The sequence below is a fragment of the Typopeltis vanoorti genome, chromosome 4 (assembly GCF_054136105.1).
Source record: "Typopeltis vanoorti isolate ZY-2024b chromosome 4, IOZ_Tvanoo_1.0, whole genome shotgun sequence".
Lineage (NCBI taxonomy): Eukaryota > Metazoa > Arthropoda > Arachnida > Uropygi > Thelyphonidae > Typopeltis > Typopeltis vanoorti.
Genome location: NC_143552.1, coordinates 10,780,853 through 10,805,184, shown reverse-complemented (window position 1 = coordinate 10,805,184; position 24,332 = coordinate 10,780,853). Strand labels below are relative to the sequence as shown.

General features: G+C 36.6%; 1 protein-coding gene across 2 annotated transcripts in view; it reads right to left on the bottom strand.

Annotated features, from left to right (window-relative positions):
• Positions 1-24,332, bottom strand: part of LOC150107101 (ubiquitin-conjugating enzyme E2 G1-like) — a 182,470-nt gene that overhangs the window by 88,193 nt on the left and 69,945 nt on the right. The window contains exons 3-4 of one of the 2 annotated variants that reach the window (XM_090391001.1): positions 18,913-19,010; positions 10,423-10,601 (exon numbers count right to left, since the gene is read on the bottom strand). In XM_090391001.1, the coding sequence (XP_090247127.1) occupies positions 10,423-10,601; positions 18,913-19,010 (277 nt within the window). The remainder of the gene's footprint in view (positions 1-10,422; positions 10,602-18,912; positions 19,011-24,332) is intronic. The other variant, XM_090391002.1, reaches the window with a different exon arrangement.

Here is a 24,332-nt window from a genome sequence, read left to right as displayed (position 1 = left end):
TGAGAAAACCAAGGTTCCATTGGGCTGGCGGGTGACTAGTGTGTCTAGGAAAGGGAGGCTGTTTTTTTCCTCTTTTTCCAGGGTGAATTTGATTCTGGGATGTTGGTTGTTTAAGTGTGTTAAGAAGGAGAGAAGTGTTTCAGAGCCATGTGGCCAAATAGCGAACACATCATCAACGTAGCGAAGCCATATGGTTGTTTATTGTGGGGCAGAGGCTAAGGCTTTTTCTTCAAAGGTCTCCATAAAGAAATTGGCCAAGGGTGGGGAGAGTGGTGAACCTATGGCTGTCCCCTCTATTTGTTTGTAGAATTTTCCTTGCCAAACGAAATAGCCTGAGTTCATTGTGAACTGAAATAAGGCCGAGATATCGGGAGAAAATTTAGCTTGGATTAGCTCTAGAGTTTCCTTGAGTGGGACATTTGTGAATAAAGAGGAGACGTCAAAGCCGACCATTATGTCAGTATGTTGGAGTGTAAGGTTTTCTATGCTGGCTTTGAAATGGGCTGAGTTTTTTATGTGTGATGGTGTGTTGCCAGTATAGTGTGTGAGCTCTTTGGCCAAATGTTTAGCTAATTTGTATGTGGGGGAATCAATGCCATCCACTATGGGACGTAATGGCACATTTTCTTTATGTATTTTTGGGAGTCCGTAAATACGGGGGGGTATAGAGTTAAATGGCTTTAATCTGTTGGTAACTTCTACAGGCCAAGAAGTGACTATCTTAAGGAGCCTGTGAAGTTTTCTAATTTGAGAGTTGGTGGGATTGTAATTGATGGGGAGGTAAGTAGCCCGATCTAAGAGAAGAGCATTTAGCTTACCTGTGTAGTCCTTTAGGTTAAGGACTACCGTTGCATTTCCCTTATCCGCTTTGGTGATAACTATTTCTTTATTATTTTTCATTTCCTGTAGAGCTTTATATTCAAACGACCTGTTCAAACGACTTGGCCCTAAACACTGAACTAAATCACATCCTCAACACTTTCTCAGCCAATGGCTACCCCCCCAAAAAGTCCAAAAAATATTAGAACCTACAAACCACAGATCCCCTCCACAACAAGGATTACTCTAAATCCATCCCCATTCCCTACATCCGAGGCACCTCGGAAAAGATCACCAAAATCTTAAAAAAGCATGACCTGACCTCCTGTTACAAACCTTACAGAAAATTGGCATCCCTTATCCGCTCCACTAAAGACCAACCACTTCCCCTAGACCTACCTGGTGTATACCAGGTCCCTTGCAGTTGTAATCTGTTTTACTTTGGCCAAACAGGCAGGACAGCGAATATCAGAATTTCTGAACACAAGGACTACATCCGGTTTCACAAGTATAGCCATTCTGGTCTTGCGGACCACGCTCTGGATACACGCCACAGAATACGGTGGAAGAAAGCTACAGTAATACACTGTAGCAAATACAAATACGAAAGACTATTTATGGAATCAGCCTCAGCCCTAAGAAATTCTCCAAACCTCAACAAATTTGGTTGTATGCGACTGCCCCAAATTTGGGAGGCTTACATCAGCAGACCTTCAGCCCAACGGCCAAGAACACCTACTTAGCCCGCTAGAGGGCACCATCAGGACTTTTAGGAGAACAATAGCCTCAGCTCTTCATTCCCAGTTACTGTGTTTGTAGTGCCTACGTGCACGTGCCTTTTTGTAAGTTCCTTTAGAAGATGGCAATGTGACATTGCCGAAATATCGGAAAATATTTATTAAAGTTTAATTTAATTTATATCCTTAACTACGTTGTTCAATTCCTTAAGTGTTTTAATAATGCATAACCAACGTATAAGCTTGTCTACGAGAATCAACATGGCTGGACAACTTGCACATCTTTATTCTTCTCTAGTGCCTCTTATACATGCAGACATCTTTGCACACATTTGATGGGACTGAACCAGACAAATACAAAATCAAAATTGTTCTCTCCTGGTAATCATTTCCATGTGCCCATTCCCATCATTAGCACAATTATATAACATCATCGTTCTTACACTTGTATTCTTGCAATTCCTCCCATTATAATTTAGTTTCCCTGACTCTCTGTGTTAGGTCTCATACCAGTTATCAGTTTTTCAAGACTCCTGATACCAAATGCATTCAGGTATAGGCAGCCTCTCTTATACAAATCTAATCTTCCCTCCACACATCCATTCTTTCTACATAGCTTACACATCAAATCATTTGCCATTATAGCCCTTCTTCTTAATTCATTTTTATCATATTGAGGTAATATACTTACTTTTCACTTTCTCACTCTCTTCTAACAACCCTTTCATGTCCTCTCTCATAGTGAACTTATCATTAGTTAAGTCATTAGTACCTAGTACAATTTTTGTTTACTTTTCTTTTTTGTTTTTGAATTGCTTGTGTTATATTTTTAATTTTTGCTCCTGGAAAACTTGAAGTTATAACTCACTCATCAACAGCATGTTTTATGATAAAGTCGCCATACCAAATAACATCCTTCTTTAGACAAAGAACATTAATTAACTGATTTTCCTTACTTATGGACTTATCTGATTCTACGCTTTGTTGTTTCTTATTTTTGCTGCTTTGTTTTCTATTTCTCCCTATGTTAATTCAACACCTCTTGACTTTCTGTAATTCCTACATTGTCTCTCTTATAATTTTCTTTAATTTCACTATTTTGGAGGTTAATTCATTTCCAATAACCTCCTTAGTGGGGCAAAACCATCTTGTCCAACTTTTCTGCTCTTCTTAGCATTGCGTTTCTTGTGCGTTTTTGACACCATTTTAAACTATATCATCAAATTCCTGATATACACCCTCAAGGGGTGTACAGGATATGATAGTGCATGAAAAATTTACATCATTACTAACTTCTTATCTACAATTTTCCTTCAAATCAGCTGTAAAATGTCAAGACTCCAATATTATCAGGTCTTAATAATAATTCTGTCTTTTTTTGGCACTTTTTGATGTATCAATCCACCTATATCTTGGTCTTCCTCTCGGTCTTTTTCCCGCCAACCTTAGGCAGAGAACACTTGTTTTGCTAATCTTTCCTCTCCCATTCTGCTTAAGTGACCATACCACCTGAGATTAGCTCTGCTAATGCATTCCTGGATGTTGACAATATCAAGTTCTTTCCTAATATCCTCGTTTTTAATATGATATTGCCATAAATGGCATCTGTTCATGCCCCTAATCTTTCTCAGGACTCTCGTATCTGCAGTCTCTAGTCTTTGGTCAAGTGTTTTACTTGTAACCCAGCTCTCAGATCCATAAGTTAAAACTGATTTAAACACTGTCTTGTATACAGCTAATTTAGTGTTTTGACTAATTTCTCTCTTATTCCATATAAATTTATTTAGTTTACTTCCTACCATACCAGCTTAGTTGATTCTGTTGTCTATTTCCATATTCAACTTACCATTTTAACTAAAAATCTTGCCTAAGTAGCTGAAATGTTTTACTTGTTCTATAAGTTCTCCACTCACAATGCAGTTGACATTTTCAATGTTTCTGCCTATTTTCATTGTCTTTGTCTTTTTAATGCCAACCTTCATACCATATCTATTACAACAGTTATTCAATTTAGTTAGGGAATCTTGCAGACTTCTAATGGATTTATTTAGAAGTATAATATCATCCGCATAAAGCATTGGAGCTTAACACTTCCAATTTTGATATCAGGTTTAATACCACTTTCCTTCATAATGTGATCCATATAGATAATGAATAACAGAGGAGATAATGTACATTCTTGTCTGACACCAGATTTAACATTAAACCATCTTGTACTTCCTTCAATTCTAACTGCTGACTTACAACTCAAATAAAGACTAAGAATTGCTTGATATACAGCCCCATTAACACCAAATAACTGTAGTTTTTGGAATAGCTTTTCTCTTGGCATCTTATCATATACCTTTTTCAGATCTACAAAACTTAAATACAGAACTTTGTTATATTCCCATGATTTCTCAACTATCTGTCGTAAAGTGAAAATCTGAACCTGACAGCCTCTATATGGCCCGAATCCTGCTTGTTCTTCACCAAGCTTCTCTTCCACAATCCTTCTCAACCGTTTCTCAAGTATATTGCATATAACTTACCAGGAACACTCAATAATGAAATGCCTCTGTAATTCTCACATATTGAAATTTTGGTTTAAGCCAATAACAATACAATTTGGTTGGCTAAATCTCAAATTTCCAGCCTATCCTCGTCCGTTCAGTATCCAGGTAGATACCTAACAGGGTGCACCACAAGAAGGTGAGGATTGGACATTAGGTCATCAGCCCTGGTCGGTTCTCTGCATTCCTTTGAAGGCTATGTGGAGGTCTTCTTTCAGTTATACAGCTTTGAGCCTTTAAACTATATTTATTATTGAAATATTTTAACAAAGATGTATTAAAAAACACAAATACACGAAAATCTACACTAAAGTACTATAAAGCACTAATTCTCTAAGGGCAAAATACAAAAATACAGATAAAAAATCACCAATTTTACACAAGCTCTAAATTCACAGACTAATCACAATGTAGCCTCAAACTGCAAAATACTGATATTTTGTTGGAATCCATGACAGTTTTGCTGTAAGAATTTTCCTATTTTTCTGGCTTGTCAATTTATCCAATTGAGGGCTTACTATTATCTGGCTTAAGTTTATCAACTAATTTTGGAAAGAATGGACAACTAGTGTCCATCTTTTTGTCTGGAAAAATGTTTAGTACTTCAACTGATGTGTCAGGTCAATTGTATTTAACCCCCTCAACCGGCCACAACGTCCATAGACGTTGAGATAAATCTGGATACGAAGCCCTAAAACCCATTGAATAACATGGATAAGAAGTGCAATTTGGTGTCAGTATTTCAACCACATTGGCCGGTAGGGAGGTTAATTTACATTCAGTGGTTACAGAAGTATCTATTTTTTCTATGGGAAGTTCCATGTATACTAGTCTCTATTGTGGCTACTAGTGATGTCACTTGATTTTTTTTATTATTTAACTTGTTTGTAGTCAATGATCCAACTATTGTCTCCATTTTAGTGCTTTTCTTCTAGTAAGATGACGTCATTGTTCTATTTAGGTGAATGTTAAGTTAGGTTGAACAGATATACACGATTGGGGACAAGTGTCCTTGAACTTGTTATTAATTTGGATGTGCCCGTCACAAGTCACTTGCACAAGATGTGGAAAGTTCATTCTGTCTTTTCTTTTATTTATGGGTCTGAAACGATGGCACCTGATATTTCTAGAATTGAAGCTGCATCCTTCTGCTAATTTGCTGATGTCTTCTTTTAGTGATTTACCATTTTCCATCAGAAAGTTCAAAATAATGGTTGGATCTCTTGTTTTTGGCCTCAATCGAGTTGTCTACCATCAATGCGATTAAGTCATGGAGTTCATTAACGGGCAAGGGTGCACTTGTGTTACAGCACTGATCATAAAGTAGCACGAGCTTAGCTTCTAGCATTCAGATTTTGGAAGAGAAGGTTTTGATCGTAGTATTAAGATGTTGTCCGAGGTTTTTGACTCATTTACCTAAGTTCAGAAGTCGTTTTATGGAAGGGAGGCACAGTGAACAGAAAAAGAGCTGGTTGAGGTCAATAAATAGCTTGTGTGCCAATTCATCTACTTTTGCACAGGACGCATGCAGCCAGCGGCAATAGAAATCATACAATATACCCTATTTTATCAGTAACATCAATTTTACAGCTGTGGCACTTTATATTGTTATTGGGTTTGTTGGCGATCAGCAGAGCTATGCTGATGAGACTCAAGGTGCTCTTTCATCATTGACCTTTATTGCCACCATCTTTACTTCACACAGTAGGCATAGCAGGTGCTAATGTGTGGCTGATTTTTAATTATAAAGATAACTGATTTGATGCACTATAAGTACTTACAGCTTGTTGAGAAGTAATCGGCTCCTTAGTACCCACTTTTAAAATTTTCCTTTCACAATAACAATAAAATGTGGGAGCACATCTAAGTTTTTTATGAGCTGTTACTGCAATTGGTATTCCCCACTCCTTTCCATCCATCCATCCATCAGTGGTTCTAACAGGCACTTAAGTGCTCACAGCCTTCCAAGTAGCCTTGGATTTCCTAAATGTAAAACAAGGATAAGGTGGTTACCCCTACAACCCCTAAGTATTCTCGTCTTGGGTGTTCTACTGGCCAGTTTGCCTGTTCCGAAGGACAAAAAAACTGAGTTTCGGAGAGAAAAACCCATCTCCCTCCATATGAGACTGGATAACTCACTTTTAGTGGAAAGGGACCCGAAGGTTCCTCACGTCATAGACAGGAATCGAACCCATGTCTTTCCGACCAAAAGTCGCCTATACCAACGGAGCTACAGAATCTCAATCCCCACTCCTTTGATATTGCTTAATTAGAAAGAGACCCTAAGAAGGAAACCTGTTGAGAAGGCAACTTAAATTCTAGATGGGATATGAACCAAGGTCTTACCAAATTAAAGGACAAATGTTACATATTCATGTAAATGAACTACAGAGGTGCTCGTCAAGAAGGGTATGTAAGCAAAATGACTTGCTCATGGTGTGTTGTTAGTTCAGTATAATGATACGTACAATGCTGGTTGAGTTTATTGATTCTGCAGAAGTCCGTAAATTGATAAAAATTGCTCATTTATCTTACTTTTATTCAGATAAGATAAACAAATATGCAGCCATTTTCTTTCATTTTATTTGAAATAAGATGAAGGAAAATGCTGAAACACCTATGCAACAAGAAAATGTTGCTTATATTTATTACCAAACAATCTAAGGAAAGCCTAATATCAAGGAGAAAACTAATAATACTGGGGTGCTTAAGGGTCAAAGCTGTATAACTGAGAGGAGACCTCCACATAGCCTTTAAAGGAATGCGGAGAACTGAAAAGGGCTTCTGACTAATGTCCAATCCTCACCTTCTCGTGGTGCACCCTGTTCGGTATCTACTTGGATACTGAACGAACGAGGATGGGCTGGCAATTTGGGATTTAGCCAACCAAATTGAATTCTTATTGGTTAAACCAAAATAAAAAATGATGGTACAACATGACAAAATTTCATGCCGGCTGGGGCGTCGCCCGGTTAAACAAGGCCCCCCGTTGTTTTTGCCAGGGAATCAGAGCGAACAGCGAAAAGTCAGCTACTGGAACAAATCTGAAAACACACCCCAACTCAACATCACCAGAGATAAAGATCGGTACTAACAACATAAGAAGCCTGAATGGCAAAGAAATGGAGCTAGCTGAGGAATTAGATAAGTACCAGATTGACATAATATGGGTGATTGAAACAAAAAAGACAAAAACTGGTGAGATCTTTCTGAGCAATAAATACAAAATGTTATATTCAGGCAATGACAATCAAGGAAAAGAAGGAGTAGCCATAGTATTCAACACAAAACATGAGGCTACTCTTCTTGAATGGCAGGCAGTCTCAAGTAGACTAATGTAGGCAAATATAAGAATGGGGAACTGCACAATGAGACTTATTTGTGCCTATGGTCCCACAGAAGGTTCTACTAAGGTAGAAGTGGAGGAATTTTTTGAGGCTTTAGAAAAAGCAACTGACACAATGAAAAAGGAAAAGTTGGTCCTTGTTGGGGATCTAAATAGCAGAGTAGGAAATGATTGCGAGACATAAAAACAATATTTTGGGAAAATTTGGAGAAAAGAGCAAAGCTAATAATAATGGCAAATATCTGTTGGATTTCTGCTCAGGACATGGACTGGTTATTACTAACACCATGTTCCAACATAAAAATGTGCACAAATTCACATGGAGAGAAGAGGCAAGGAATAAGAAAAGTCTCATTGACTATGTTATTGTTGATAATGATGTTTTCTCTCTGGTGCAGGACACCAACCAGAGTGTACAGAGGATTTGAAATCAGAAGTGATCACTATTTAGTCTTGAGTAGGATAAAATTGAATTTCATTTTGAAAAGAAAAACATGTAAGAAAGTTTTAAAGCGAATAAAAGTTGAGCAGCTCTCAGATGTGAACTGTAGACTAAAATACACAAAGAATACTGAAGAAAAAATGTAAGAGTTTGAGAATAGGAATCAAACCTTGGAGATTTAGTGGCAAGCCTTGAAGAAAGCCCTGATTGATTCAGCTTGAGAGGTATGTGGTGAAGTTGTCTGCAAGGATAGAAAAATTAGAACTCCATGGTGGACACAGGAAGTTAAAGAGGCAGTGAAGGAAAAGAAGAAAGCATATCAAAAGTTGCTGGCAAATAAGTCAGCTTGTGCTCTTAAAGAATATAGAGACAAATGCAAGATTGCTAAATACTGTGTAAAACTAGCTAAACAAAAGTCATGGGAGGACTTTGGCAAGAATATAGAAAATAAATATCAAGAAGGTGGCAAAATATTCTGGAGGTTGTTGAAGAAGCTTAGGAATGAAGGAAAGAGTGCTGTAAAAGGAGTTAGAGATGATAAAGGTGAAATGAAAACGGGAGAAAAAGATATCCTTGAAGTATGGAGTAATTACTTTGAAAAACTGCTAAATGAAACAAGCAGTGATGACAGCCCAGTGGTAAAAAACAATGACCAGGCATGCAGTCAGGAATACATATCCTGACTGCATGCCTGGATACATAACCATACAAAGCCATCAAATGCTTGAAATGTGGAAAGGCAGCAGGAGGAGATGATATTCGGCCAGAAATGCTGATGTATGGTGGTATAAGAGTCTTACAGTGGCTGCACTGCATAGTTCAGAAGCCTGGACAGAGGGACGAATTCCCGATGATTGGAGTAGAGCTCTCATAGTACCCATATATAAAAAGGTAAATAAAACTGAATGTAAGAATTACAGAGGTATTTCCCTACTAAGTGTTCCTGGCAAGATCCATGCAAATAAACTTGAGAAACGACTGAGAAGAATTGTGGAAGAAAAGCTGGGTGATGAACAAGCTGGATTCAGGCAAAATAGAGGCTGTCAGGATCAGATTTTCACTTTACGACAAATAGTCGAGAAAGCATGGGAATATGACAAAGATCTATATTTAACTTTTGTCAATTTGGAAAAGGCATATGACAAGGTGCCAAGAGAGAAGCTATTCAATACGCTACAGTTATATGGTGTCAATGGGGCATTATATCAAGCAATACTTAGTCTTTATTTGAGTTGTAAGTCAGCAATTAGAATTGAAGGAAGTACAGGAAGATGGTTTAATGTTAAATCTGGTGTGAGACAAGGATGTACATTATCCCCTCTGTTATTCATTATTTATATGGATTACATTATGAAGGAAAGTGGTATTAAACATGATATCAAAATTGGAGATGTTAATGTCAAGCTCTTTGCTTTATGCAGATGATGTTATACTTCTAAATAAATCCGTTACAAGTCTGCAAGATTCTCTGACTAAATTGAATAACTGTTGTAATAGATATGGTATGAAGGTCAGCAATAAAAAGACAAAGACAATGAAAATAGGCAGAATCATTGAAAATGTCAGCTGTGTTGTGAATGGAGAACCTGTGGAACAAGTAAAACATTTCAGCTACTTAGGCACGATTTTTAGTGAAGATGGTAAATTCAGTATAGAAATAGACAACAGAATCAGCAAAGCTGGTATGGTGGGAAGTCAATTGAATAAATTCATATGGAATAAGAGAAAAATTAGTCGGAACGCTAAATTAGCTGTATACAAGACAGTGTTCAAACCAATTTTAACTTATGGATCTGAGAGCTGGGTCAGAAGTAAAACACTGGACCAAAGACTAGAGACTGCAGATATGAGAGTCCTGAGAAAGATTAGAGGCGTGAACAGATATCATCAATTGCAATATCATATTAAAAACAAGGATATCAGGAAAGAACTTGACATTGTCAATATCCAGGAATGCGTTAGCAGAGCTAATCTCAGGTGATATGGTCACTTAAATAGAATGGGTGAGGAAAGATTAGCAAAACAATTGTTCTCTGCCAGGTTGGCAGGAAAATGTCCCAGAGGAAGACCAAGATATAGGTGGATTGATACGGTACAAAATGCCTTAGACGATAGAAATATAAGATTTGATAATGTTGGAGTCTTGAAAAGTAACAGACTGATTTGGAGGAAAATTGTACATAGGGAGTTAGTAATGATGTAATTTTTTCATGTAGTATTATCATATCCTGTACACCCCTTGAGGGTGTACAGGATATGATAATTACACCCATGGAAGGAATTTGATGATGATGATGATGAACTAACAATGTTGACTACTCTTTTTCTACAACATTTGATACAAATGACGACGAATATGTGTAAAATTTTCCCTTCTTAAAACTTTTCATGTTTTCCATTCCTGTTAACTGGAATGGAAAACAATAGCTCCCACATATTACACTTCTAATAAACCTATTCCATAATTTTTAACAGTCTACAGTTATTCAAATTAAAAACAGGCTATAAATGATCACTGCTACTTACAGCTGCATCTACATTGGCAGGAGACTCATCATTGGGATCGGCCAGCAATGAAATGACAGAAACTAGTATTGTCTCTACTGTATGAACAGGCAGCCAACGTTCTGAAGCTTGTTCATATCCATATTTATCATCACCTGGCTCATGCAAAATAGATATGCACACCTCTCCATTTTTTTCTACTGAAAATGGAAAATATATATTAAAATAAAATGCAAATACACATTAATGCAAATAAGAACTGTGCACAAATTAATGACTCTCTCTCTCTATATATATATAAATATAAAGGATGATAAAGTTATCAGTGGAAGTAAACAAAGTGAAATCATTAGTCTTTATACACAAGTATCTTAGTCATGAAAATACTTCATGTGCAAACTTTGTTTCTGCTTGGATAAAGGACTGATTAAAAATATCCTTTCTTGACATCTTTAATTTACAACGAAGTGAAAAAGCTTTCAAAAGCTAACTCTAATCCAGAGTATTTTAATAATAAGTTGTTACATTATAATAAATTTACTTGAATCCTTTATCCAAGTGTAAGCAAACAAAGTTTGCACCTTAAGTATCTTCAGGACTGAGGCAACTCGTGGTAAAGGTGGACCAAGCTCTCATCGCTCCTTGTCTTAGTATTTCCCATAATGCAAAGCACATCCCTTGCAAAGCTGTACAATGCTATGCATTAAAGGAAGGGCCACTATCCAGACCGGCTTTCACCGGTTTATTGAGGTCTCGTCAGTGGGAACCAGACCCAGAGGTGGTGATACTAATGTGGAAGCAATGGAGAAGTTATATTTACCTATATGAGTTGCCAAAAGGTGTCTCGCCTTATTATTAAAATTACTCTGGATTTAGAGAAAAATGTTAGAAGTTTTTTTTCACTTGGTTAGACTATAAGAAATTTAGTTGAATCCTTTATACATGTCCTTCCTTTAGCCAAGCCCTTTCCTTAATGCATAGCATTATACATCTCCACAAGGAGATGCGCTTTGCATTATGGGAGATACTAAGGCAAGGAGTGATGAAAGCTTGGTCTATCTTTACCACGAGTTACCTCAGTCCTGAAGATACTTCAAGTGCAAACTTTGTTTGCTTACACTTGGATAAAGGATTCAACTAAATTTAATATAGTCTAACCAAGTGAAAAAAAATTTCCAACATCTTTCTCTAAATCCAGAGTAATTTTAATAATACAGTGAGACACCTTTTATCAACTCGTATAGGTAAATATGACTTCTCCATTGCTTCCCCCTTAGTATCACCACCTCTGGGTCTGGCTCCCACTGACAAGACCTCAATAAAGGTCGAAACCGGTCTGGGTGGTGGCCCTTCCCTTAATGCATAGCATTATACATCTCCGCAAGTGAGATGTACTTTGCATTATGGGAGATACTAAGACAAGGAGTGATGAGAGCTTGGACCACCTTTACCACAAGTTGCCTCAGTTCTGAAGATACTTCAGGCACAAAGCTTACACTTGGATAAAGGATTCGACTAAATTTATTAAAGGTGTTACATCTTTTCACTACTCTGGTTTTTCACCCCCAGAACAGGCAAACTGGCCCTCGTGAACACACATGCATGGATTACAGTCAGGAATAGGCCTGATTCATCGGCTATATGCCAGTTCTGAGCCCGGATAAAATGGGGGGGGGGGGGGGTTCAGTACATCCCCATAAATAGGGTATTCATGACTGTTGTATCATCATCCGCTAAATAAAGTAAATAATAACTACCAATATATGGGAAATATATGAATTCTACATTACTTTAACTTTGGTATATCTTCAGGATCTTTTTGCTCTCATGTGGTTTCCCACAGATGTGGGGCCTGCTGAAGTAGTCTCAATCAATGCATTCAATCAGACAATTGCCTGTGATATTGCCTCTACTGATGTGGCCTTTATCAGGGCCTTTGGATGATGCCTGTCTTGGGAGATCAGTTCTGCTCGGTGGTAAGGTGTGCTGAGTATATCACTGAGTATCTTTGAGTGATCGAGAGTTAATGAACCAGGTGATCCCTCAAATCACTATGAGGTTAGAGTGAAACTAGAGTGATCTGAGTGATCTGTTTTTGGAGACTATTATTTACAAAGGGCTGGGTTGTGGTCCTTCCCATAATGCATAGCATTATACATCTCCAAAAGGATGCATGCTTTGCATAACAGGATACTACAGCAATTAATGCAGAATCATTAGTCTCTATATACAAGCAGCCAGTCATGAAGATATTTTACACACGATTGTATGTAAAGGATAACATAAAGAGAGTGATAGCAGCCAGTCATGAAGAATAGATATAAACAAAACATTTACGACTTTAAGAGATATCAACATAAATGCAGCCATGACATCAGCACTTACATTATTAAAAAGTGCAAGGCAGTATTTAAAACCAAGCTGCTTAATTTAAGTCTCAGAACTACCAGGATTCCAAGGGAGGAGAAGAGTTCTGCTTCTAATTTTTTAAGAAATCATAATGTAAATTAAATTATTAATTATAAAAACTTTAACAACTACCTCTATTTTGGCAATGTTACATTGCCATCTTCAGGGATCACAAAACAATCATATGTGCACATGCATACAGGTACTCACACTAAGCAAATGAGGCTGAAGAAAAGCAACTGAAATTGGTCCTAGAGTCCTAAAGGTGTTCCCCAGCAGGCTAAATTGGGTCGTCTTGGCCATTGGGTTGATGATTTAGAATGTAAGCTTCTCAAATTTGCACATTTCCTATGCAGGAAATGTGCAAGCCTCATGCACCCAAATTTGTTGAGGTTTGGGAAGTTTTTCAGAGCTGAGGCTGATTCAAGAAATAATCTTCCGTACTTGTTGCAGTGTAATAAAGTGGCCTTCTTCCAGCATATTCTGTTGTAACCAGATTTAGTCCTTGTGTTTGGATACATGATTTTGGCAGTCCTGCCTGTTTGGCCATAGTAGGACAGTATTGCAACTGCAAGGGACCTGGTATACTCCAAGTAAGTCCATGGGAAGTAGCTGATCTTTGGTGGACCTCCCCCCATCATAAAAGAGATAACTCTAAATCTATCACCATTCCATATATCTGGATACATCCAAAAAACTAACAAAAATCCTAAGAAAATATGTCTTCACAACTAGTTACAAACCACATTAGAAATTGGCATCTCTTATCCGCTCCACCAAAGATCATTCACTTCCCCTAGACCAGTGTTCCCCCCAACGTTTTTTGGATCATAGCCCACCTCAAAGTTTTTGATGGCCCCTCCCCCCCTAGCATAACAGTCTATTTATAATATACTTTCTGAAAAAGTATATTATAAATAGGTACTTTAAATAAAAAATGAACATAGGTAAAACTGTTTTTAATTTGACTGAATATAAATTTTATATTACATTTGTATATTATAAAACATAAATTGAACTGAATTCAGGAAAATAAAATCCAAGTTAATGTGATCCTTGAGCTTGATGTCTGCTGCAAAGAGTTTTTATTTGAGGTACTAATTTAGTCAATTTCAATCTCAAATCTCCATGATTTGTGATATCCAGATGATTTCTTTTTTTCAGTAACAAGTCATTTACAGCACTAAAGCCACATTCAACTAATTGTGACAAAGGGAAAGGAGAAAAGTAATTCTTTGCAAAGCTAGTTGAAGTTCAATATTTCATTTCTGCCTTGTCAGAAAGCCATGCCATTGTTCTTTTTATGTTGAATAAAGTTCTAATAGACTCATCATTTTGCTTTTCTGAGAGTTTTTCTTGATACTGTATTTATAATGACTGCTGTACTAGTGTTGTACATTTTTTTTTCTCAGAAAGTCAGGGTTGCAACATCGACAATTTATTGCCAACAATAGTGAATTTTTTTAATATATCGGTGATGAAGTGATGAATGCAACATCATTTTCTAATTGCCCACCAAAATATTAAATTCTCCCCCCCCCCCCCATGTTGGGAAACACTGCCCTAGACCTACCTGGAGTATACCAGGTCCCTTGCAGTTGCATACCGTCCTACTATGGTCAAACAGGCAGTACAGCCAATATCAGGATATCCAAACACAAGGACTACATCCGGTACCCCCAATACACCACTCAGGACTTGCTGACCATGCATTGGACACCCACCATAGAATACAATGGAAGGCCACTTTATTATGCCACAGTAAGTACAAGTAAGAAATATTATTTCATGAATTAGCCTCGGCTCTGAAAAACTTCCCAAACCTCAACAAATTTGGGTGCATGAGACTGCCCCAAATTTGGGAAGCTTACATTCTAAGATCATCAGCTCAACAGCCAAAACAACTCGATTTTGGAAAATTGGGTGCCAGGGGCACTTTTAGGACTCGAGGACCAACTTCAGTTACCTTTCTTCAGCTTCATTTTCTTACTGCGAGTGCCTGTGTGCACATATAAGTTTTGTGATCCCTGAAGATGGCAATGTAATACTGCTAAAATATAGATAGTTATTGATTAAAGTTTTTATAATTAATAATTTAGTTTATGTTGTCATTTCCTAAGAAATTAGAAGTATGCCTAACAAACATATAAACTTATCTACAAGAAAAAGAGTTCTGCTATATAATGAAGGTCAAGCATAGGTAGCAAAATAGACACCTATCAGTGTTGCAGGAGTGGTGGTAGTGCTGTAAAAGTTGGTTAAGGATAGAATTAGGATGACAAGAATAGGATACTCTATTGAGAAAGCATGGTCTTGTCATAGTAATTTGATTTATAGAATAAAGTAATACTTTAGTACATAAGAGAAAGAGATACATCATGATACTGCTAGATTTTATAGGCATTTACAGGAAACTGTGTGTTTGTTACGGCATTTTTAGTGCTGAAAAAGTGGAACCTGCTGACTTGCATGAGGGATGGGAGGCTGAAAAGTTCTGATAAACACCTAGAACAAAAATGATATTAAAGCAACTGATATAACCACAAGAAAGAACATATCTTAAAACCACCCTTGATTCTCATGTTTCATCAAAGTGTAAAAATATGTTCTTTTTCTTTTAGGATATATAAGAAGACATGTCAGAGGTTTTGACACAGTGTCATGGGCAATCATCAAGTTTTTCGTACTGCAAGAAAAGTCCACACTGAGTTTCACCGAACTTTGTGAGACAGTACCCTAAAGTCTCTCACAAAGTTCGGTGAAACTCAGCATATTCAACAGTTGTCAGATGTGTGGCCAAATTTAAAACTGGGCATCCTGATGAGACAACAGATGCTCCCAGGTCAGGAAGACCTTCCACAACAATCATCATCAAATTCCTGCCATTTACTCTCAAGGGGCAGGATATGATAGTACGACATGAAAAATTTACATCATTACTAACCTCCTACCAACAATTTTCCGCCAAATCAATCTGTTACATGTCAAAGCTACAACAATGTCAGATCTTATATTTCTATCTTCTAGGGCACTTTTTACCATATCAATCCACCTATATCTTGGTCTTCCTCTGGGTTTATTTCCTGCCAACCTGGCAGAGAACACTTGTTTTGCTAATCTTTCCTCACCCATTCTGTTTAAGTGACCATACCACCTGAGATTAGCTCTGCTAACGCATTCCTGAATGCTGACAACGTCAAGTTCTTTCCTAATATCCTCGTTTTTAATATGATATTGCCATTGATGCCATCTGTTCACGCCTCTAATCTTTCTAAGACCTCTCATATCTGCGGTCTCCGGTCTTTGGTCAAGTGTTTTACTTCTGACCCAGCTCTCAGATCCATAAGTTAAAATTGGCTTGAACACTGGCTTGTATATAGCTAATTTAGTGTTTTGGCTAATTTCTCTTTTATTCCATATAAATTTATTCAGTTGACTTCCTACCATACCAGCTTTGTTGATTCTGTTGTCTATTTCCATATTTAATTTACCATCTTCACTAAAAATCATGCCAAAGTAGCTGAAATGTTTTACTTGTTCTATAGGTTCTAAATTCACAATACAGCTGATATTTTCAATACTTTCAATAACAAGACAAAGATAATTTTCATTATCTTTGTCTTGTTATTGCTGACCTTCATACCATATCTATCACAACAGTTATTCAATTTAGTCAGGGAATCTTGCGGACTTCTAGCGGATTTATTTAGAAATATAACATCATCCGCATCAAGCATTGGAGATTAACACTTCCAATTTTGATATCAGGTTTAATACCACTTTCCTTCATAATGTGATCGATATAGATAATGAATAAGAGAGGGGATAATGTACGTTCTTGTCTGACACCAGATTTAACATTAAACCATCTTCCTGTACTTCCTTCAATTCTAACTGCTGACTTACAACTCAAATAAAGACCAAGTACTGCTTGATATAATGATCCACTGACACCATACAACTGTAGCGTTTTGAATAGCTTGTCTCTTGGCAACTTGTCATATGCTTTTTCCAGATCTACAAAACTTAAATACAGATCTTTGTTATATTCCCATGATTTCTCAACTATCTGTCGTAAAGTTAAAATCTGATCCTGACAGCCTCTATTTGGCCTGAATCCAACGGGGGCCTTGTTTAACCGGGCGACGCCCCAGCCGGCATGAAATTCTATCATGTTGTACCATCATTTAATATTGTGGTTTAAACCAATCAGAATACAATTTGGTCGACTAGACCCCAAATTGCTAGTCCATCCTCGTTCGTTCAGTATCCTGGTAGATACCTAACAGGGTGCACCATGAGAAGGTGAGGATTGGACATTAGGTCAGTTCTCCACATTCCTTTAAAGGCTATGTGGAGGTCTCCTCTCAGTTATACAGCTTTGACCCTTAAGCACCCCCACAACAATCCCACCTGAAAACACTGATGAAGTGAATGATCCTTGATAAAGACGAATATCAGTCAAAGATTTTTGGAATATCACCAACATCTGGACATGCAGAAACTCTCAGAGAAGTGGGTCTCCAAATGTTTGAATGCCAACCAAAAGAGAGAATGTGTACTGTCATCTCAAAGGATATTGGGTAATTTTGAGAAATCAGGTGCAAATATTTTGGCTTGTGACTGTCAGTGAAACACTGTTTCATCACTGTGACTCAGAGACCAAACAACAGTCAATGGAGTGAAGACACAAAGGGCCAAAGAAGTTCTGAACTCAAAATTCAGCAGAGAAAGTTCTTACCATTGTCTTTTGGGATATGGATGGCGAAGTTCTTACCAAGTACCTCAAAAAAGGTGAAACTGTTACAGCAGCAGTTTATTCAACAGCTCTGAAGGAATTGAAGGAAAAACGGCACAGGAAACTGAGCAGATGAGTGTTACTTTTGGAGGACAATGCACCTGCTCACACTTCTTGTAAAACACATCTGACAATATGCAACTCGGGCTTTCAATGTCTGCTTCACCCACCCTATTTGCCAGACCTGGTCCCACCTGACTATTTCCTATTCCCGAATTTAAAGAAACACTTGAAAGGAACAAAATCTGACCACAGAAGATGAAGTCATATCTGCAGATGAGGACTGGTTTGTGCAACAAGGGGAAAGACTTTTTTTCTGAGGATTGCAAAGGATGCAGCAGTGTTGTAACAAGTGTATATTACTTTGTGGGAAATATGTAGAATAATGTGTAAGTTACATGGTTCTATCTCAATTCCTTCATGGTGATTATCACAACTTTTCAACACACTCTTGTGGTGCCATTTCCAATTTCAGCTTCTTGATACTACATTTTGCTAACCATAAATATCATGGAATGGAATATGGCTAAAATGACTAAGCTTATGACTCTACTGTATTATGTTTGCCTGTTTTTGCAAAGATGAAAACCCTGAAACCTCTGCACAAGACATGCTAACAGAAAGATCCATTAACATCCATTTTGGAAAACATAAGAAATGCATTCACTGCCATTATTATGGCAGGTCAGGACTGGCAGATCATGATTTAGACACCTCTTTACATAGGATTAGATGGAAGAAAACTAATCTACTACACTGAAATTGTTACGGGTCAGAGACTCTAATTTTAGAGATATGGCTATGAAGCATTCTCCTAACCTTAACAAGTATGACTGCATTAATCTGCCAAAAATTTGGAAGACAGTCATGTTAGGATCAACTCTTCTGCAACTGTAATTGCTTCTTTTATACAACATTAGAGGGTGCCAAATTAGTACTATAGATCTTGTGTCCATTACAATTTGAACTGTTTCACTTACTCATTGTCATGTGTAAACTGTAGCATGTTTTGATCTGAAGATGTTGGTTTGAAATCCAGCAAAATATAAGCTAGTTAATCAACATTATTTTATAACTTGTTGATATACGATTAAAATAAGTTACGAAAATAACAGAAATGCTTAATTTTTCTTGAGAATTTAACAAGAGCAAGACTGACATTCTTGTTAAATTTCATAGTCTGCTCTCTCCCCACCTAACTGAATTGCCTATGTGTGCTCATTATAAGTCTTGTCCATTATATAATATTTTATTATTTTTGTCTTACTAAAAAAAAGTTAGTAATCTTATGAAAAATCACTTACTATTAGGATGCCAAATTTCTGTTACAAATTTCATCTTTGGAGGTCGTAAGGGATATTCTTTTGGAAAAAGTAAGTGAGCTTTGAAAAATCCTCCTTCACTGAAAACAAAAATTTCTATTAAGGATGTCAACTAAACAAATAATGGCTGTAACCTGTGAAAATTTTGAATATATTTTTGTATTGTATTCTTAAAAAATAACTAATAACAGGGGTCATTTATCAATTGTTAAATGTTAATCAAATATTAATCAATGAGTTGTTGAAAGTTTTTCCACTTGGTTATACTATAAATTAAAGATACCAAGAAATTATATACTTTGTTTAATCTAAGGCAAGTGATGTGAAGTCATACCACCTTTACCACGAGTTGCCCCAGTCCTCAAATACTTCAGGTGCAAACTTTGTTTGGATAAAGGATTAAACCAAGTATACAATTTCTTGGTATCTTTAATTTATAATCAATGAGTCTTAAGCTGACTTATATTCATAATGCACAATTAAGATATAAAATTCTTGGCAAAGTCTTCTCCTTTAATTCTAGCTGAGTAAGCTTACTCAGCTAGAATTCAAGGTATTTGGGTAGATGCTAGCCATGCCAGTCTAGCATCTACCCAAAGTATGGAAGCAAGCCCACATTCATTCCATCTCTAAAGATAAGTCAGCCTTCAAACTTTCACCCCATTGCACTCTCATCTTGATTCTCTTGAAAACAATGAATAAAATTATTATCATATAATGTCTTTACTATATGGAGGCCAAAATTAATTTGTTATCACCAAAGTGGATTCCACCATTCCTTTTCCACAGAGGATCTCCTAGTCAAGTTTACCCACCTTCAAACTCAAATGATGAAAAACTTTAGAAAAATTCATGTTGTTCTTGGCATTTCTAGGACATTTAATTGGATCTGACATACCCTCCCCCCATCATGCTATTATCTTATGACTGGGGATGTGCTGAACCACGATTTGGCTAAAGCGTGCTGAATTAAATTTTACAAATGATTTTTTTGGGAAAAAATTAAACAAATTAAAAACGGATAAAAAAATCTTAATGCATGCATATTTTTTGTTCAAAATGTTTGTTTATAAAATTTAATTCGGCATGCAGAGGACAAATATTTGGTGCTTCGGCCAAATTGTAGAATAAAGAATGACTGGAAAACATGTAATAATACTTCACCTAATCATGGAACCACATAAATATGTAAAAATAAAAATTATCATTTTCATAACTGAATATGTTGGAAGTTTTTTCACTTGGTTATACTATAAATCAAAGATACCAAAAAATTATTATTATTCGTGACACATCCAAGGAGTCCAAAAACTCATCACGGAAGGACACCTACAATACAACTCTCCGTCTCCACCACTACACAGAAACTCTAGTGCCAATCATCTACATTAATGCCATCTACTGTCCACCACCACAACTGGTATTTTTTGTCTGTAAATTATGTGTTCTGAAGGGCCGATTTGTCTGTATGCGTGATGAAAAACCTGAGTTTCCGGGAGAGAAAACCCAACTACTTCCATATGAGATTGGTTAACTCAACTTCAATTGAAAAGTCCATATAAAAATTCCTCTTGTCATGACGAGAATCAAACTTAGGCCTTTTCCAATCGAAGGTCACAACATACCATTGTTCTTCCAATTGCGTTATGAGGTGCTTATGATGGTATGATTAAAAATTGTATTGATTATATCTGATCAAAAATAACTGAAAATCCTCAGTCCAAAATGTAAGAATACTTCTGACTATTATTGGGAATCCCTAGCTGCAAAAATTAAGATGAAATTTAAAAATAGCAAACCAAAGATCCTAAGCAGTACTATGAACATAACAAAACTGAAAGATATATCTATGCATGCATTAAACTACAGAAACATAATAGAAATAGAGTTAAAGAAAATAATACATTTTTGAAAATTATGGAGACAACTACCGTGTTTGAATAAAAACTTTAGTTTAATATAACTAAAATTTACATTCGACGTTTCGATCTTTATGTCAAGGTCATCTTCTGGAGCATACACATTATATACAGAGAACAAGCTACACTACAATCTAACTGGTTTATTAAAATTATTGACCAACCGCTACAACAATTGTTGGCCTGACCTCTGGTGGGAAAAAAAAATTATACATCAATGCTAGAGTCCTATTATTAGTATTATCTGTTGGTTGTAGAATTACATTGGGTGCAACAGCAAGTCTATGTGTGTGTGTGTGTGTGTGTGTATATACACATACACACATATATTTACAATATGATTATACATGTACATTCCACCAATTGGTATGGAATGGTTTCTAATACTAGCTGGAGGTTGACTAGAGTCCTGACTTAAGCCGGATCTTATATATTAGGTAGGCTGAATGTGTGCCATCCAGATCCTTGGAATTTTCATGCCATCTTTGTTGTTATTGATATTTGGGTGGTTTATCAGAATTTTGCAGGCTTCCTTAAATTTCCTTTCATACCAGGTTTTTGTACGGTGTAAAGAGCAGAAGCTTTTCCAGTTGATTTGGTGTAAGGTGTTGAGTGCGTGATCTGAGAGGCCTGCTTCACCATAATGGTCATATTTATTGTGTCTTATGTGTTCTTTCTTACGTATAGGGATTTGTATGCCCTGTTTTACCAATGTACGGTAAGTTACAGGTCCAGTGAATGCAATAGACTCCAGGATGTGCCAATGAGAGGAGAGGATCCTTAGAGGAGTTGAATATGGTTTTAAGTTTAGTAGGTGGCTTAAAGGTGGCATTGAGGTTATAATGTTGTAGGATTCTGTTGATTTTTTCTGATAACCCTTTAATGTATGGGATGGCTATGGTTTTACTGTAATCTAGATTCTTTTTTGTTGATGTTTTATGGAGTATTTTATTAATAGTATTTTTGTTATAGCCATTATTTATGAATGTGTCGCTGATGATTTTTAGTTCTTGTTTCAGGGCTTGCTAGTTATAGCAAATTGTTGTAGGTCTGTTTGTAAGGGTGTTAATGACTCCATATTTTTGTGATGGGTGGTGGTATGAATTAGCATGTATGTATCGGCCCGTGTGTGTTGGTTTTCGGTAAACTGTGAAGGATAGACTGCCTGAAGGAAGACGTGTGACTAGCGTGTCTAGGAACGGGAGCAAGTTTTGATGTTCGATTTCGATGGTAAATTGTATACGTTCATGTTGTTCAGGTGGCTAAGGATTGTGTTTAGCATTTGCCACCCGTGCGGCCAGATAGCGAACACATCATCCACGTATCTAAGCCAGACTTTCTGCACAACATTATGGCTCTCTTTGCCCACGTACTACAGTGCGGTTACTTCGTGTGGCAAAACAAATTTTACCTACAAAAAGAAGGTACAGCAATGGGCTCACCACTATCTCTCCCCCCCCCCCCCCCCAATCACTAACTTTTACATGGAAACTTTTGAGCAAAGGGCTCTTGATTCCTCCACGCTAAGACCGACAGTCTGTATGTATGTATGTGTGTACACACACACACACACACACACACACACACACACACACACACACACACACACACACACACACACACACAGATTTGGTGTTGCACCCAATGTAATTCTACAACCAACAGATGATGATGATAATAATAGGACTCTAGTATTGATGTACAATTTTTTTTTTCTCACCAGAGGTCAGGCCAACAATTGTTGTAGCGGTTGGTCAGTAACTTTAACAAACCAGTTAGATTGTAGTGTAGCTTGTTCTCTGTATATAATGTGTATGCTCCAGAAGATGACCTTGACATAAAGATCGAAACGTCGAATGTAAATTTTAGTTATATTAAGCTAAAGTTTTTATTCAAACATGGTAGTTATCTCCATAATTTTCAAAAATGTATTCGGATCACCGTGTAAGCCTAAAAGAAAGGGGTTAAAGAAAATAAATTTTAACAATGTGGATAATATGTGGAAACAGTAGTTATGATAAATGCTGCAAGATAAACACTTGGTACAACAATTAGAGCAAATAACGAGTGAATAACCAGAAAGTTTGGAAAACTTAGAAGAAAAAAAAAAGAGTTACGTTGAACAGAGAAAATACAGAGGAAAGAAGCAACATTATAAATGCCTGAAAAACAAAACAGATAGAATGTACAGATCTGCTTGAAAAATGCTTCGTTGGAAGAAAAAGCGAAAATGTGTGAGGAAATTGATAAAGAACTATAGCAAGACTATATATAAAACAATAAAAGAATTAACAAAATATCCTAAGAACAGACCACTAAAAATGAAAGATAAAAATACTATTGAAACTGGAACAATTCAAGAGATTAAAAGAATTTGTAAAAAATATTACCAGATACTTTTCCAGAGGGAAGAAGACGAAAAATACAAATGAAGAGACAGAAAGAGAAAAGCACCATTTATAATAAAAGAAGAAATTTTGAATGCAACAAACCAAATGAATTTTTTCTAAGTCACCTGAGTATGGTGAAATGTGGAAATATAGTGGCATAATAGCCATCAGTTTTCTGCTTTAACTTTTTAACCAAATACTATATACTGGTGAAATTCCAGTTGATTGGAGTGATAGAATGTACAGATCATAATACAATGGAAGACAGGCATCATAATACCAATTTTCAAAAAAAAAGGAAGATAAATGAAGGTGTGAAAATTATAGACTCATAACATTGTTAAGTCATAGCTACAAAATCTTCACACACTTATACAAAATAGAATCCAGACTAATGAATGAGACAATAGGAGAAGATCAAACAGGCTTGGGATCTGGGAGGTCTACTATAGACCATGTTTTTACAGTTAATAGCCTGGCTGAAAAGCACTGCGCATGCAACTTGCTCATACAGATAACCCTCATATAACGTGGTACTTATACAACGCAGTTTCGATACAATGCGGTCTACAAATTGTAGTAACCTTTGTTCAACCCGATTTTGATAAAAATATGGTCTACAAATTATAGTAACCCTTTATCTTTTCTTATATTTTTCACCTCGTGATTTAAAAATCAAATTTTATCTTCGTTAAATTTGAGTCTGCCCGTATCGCACATGTAGTTATAAGTAGCGAATTTATATTAGGGAAAATACCCTTTAGCATGCATGTATGTCAGTTGGTTACCATATAAAGTCTTTATTGTTGAAAGTTGTCTTCGTTTTCTGCCAGGAAAGTACATTAAAAATCATAAGTGCGTGTGTTAATCTCAAGCTGAGCACTTTATTTTCTGGTGAGTTACATACAATATGTAATGCTTTTTTATGTAAAAATTTTATTTTTATAGTAATGGCCACATAGAGGGCTTTTGCGATATCATTGAAAACGAAATTAGTGAATTGATTGATGGGAAAATAGATTTAAATTAGGAGGAACTGATACAATTAATAGATGACGTCGAACCAAATGGTGGGGAAAATTCTGCCGAAGAT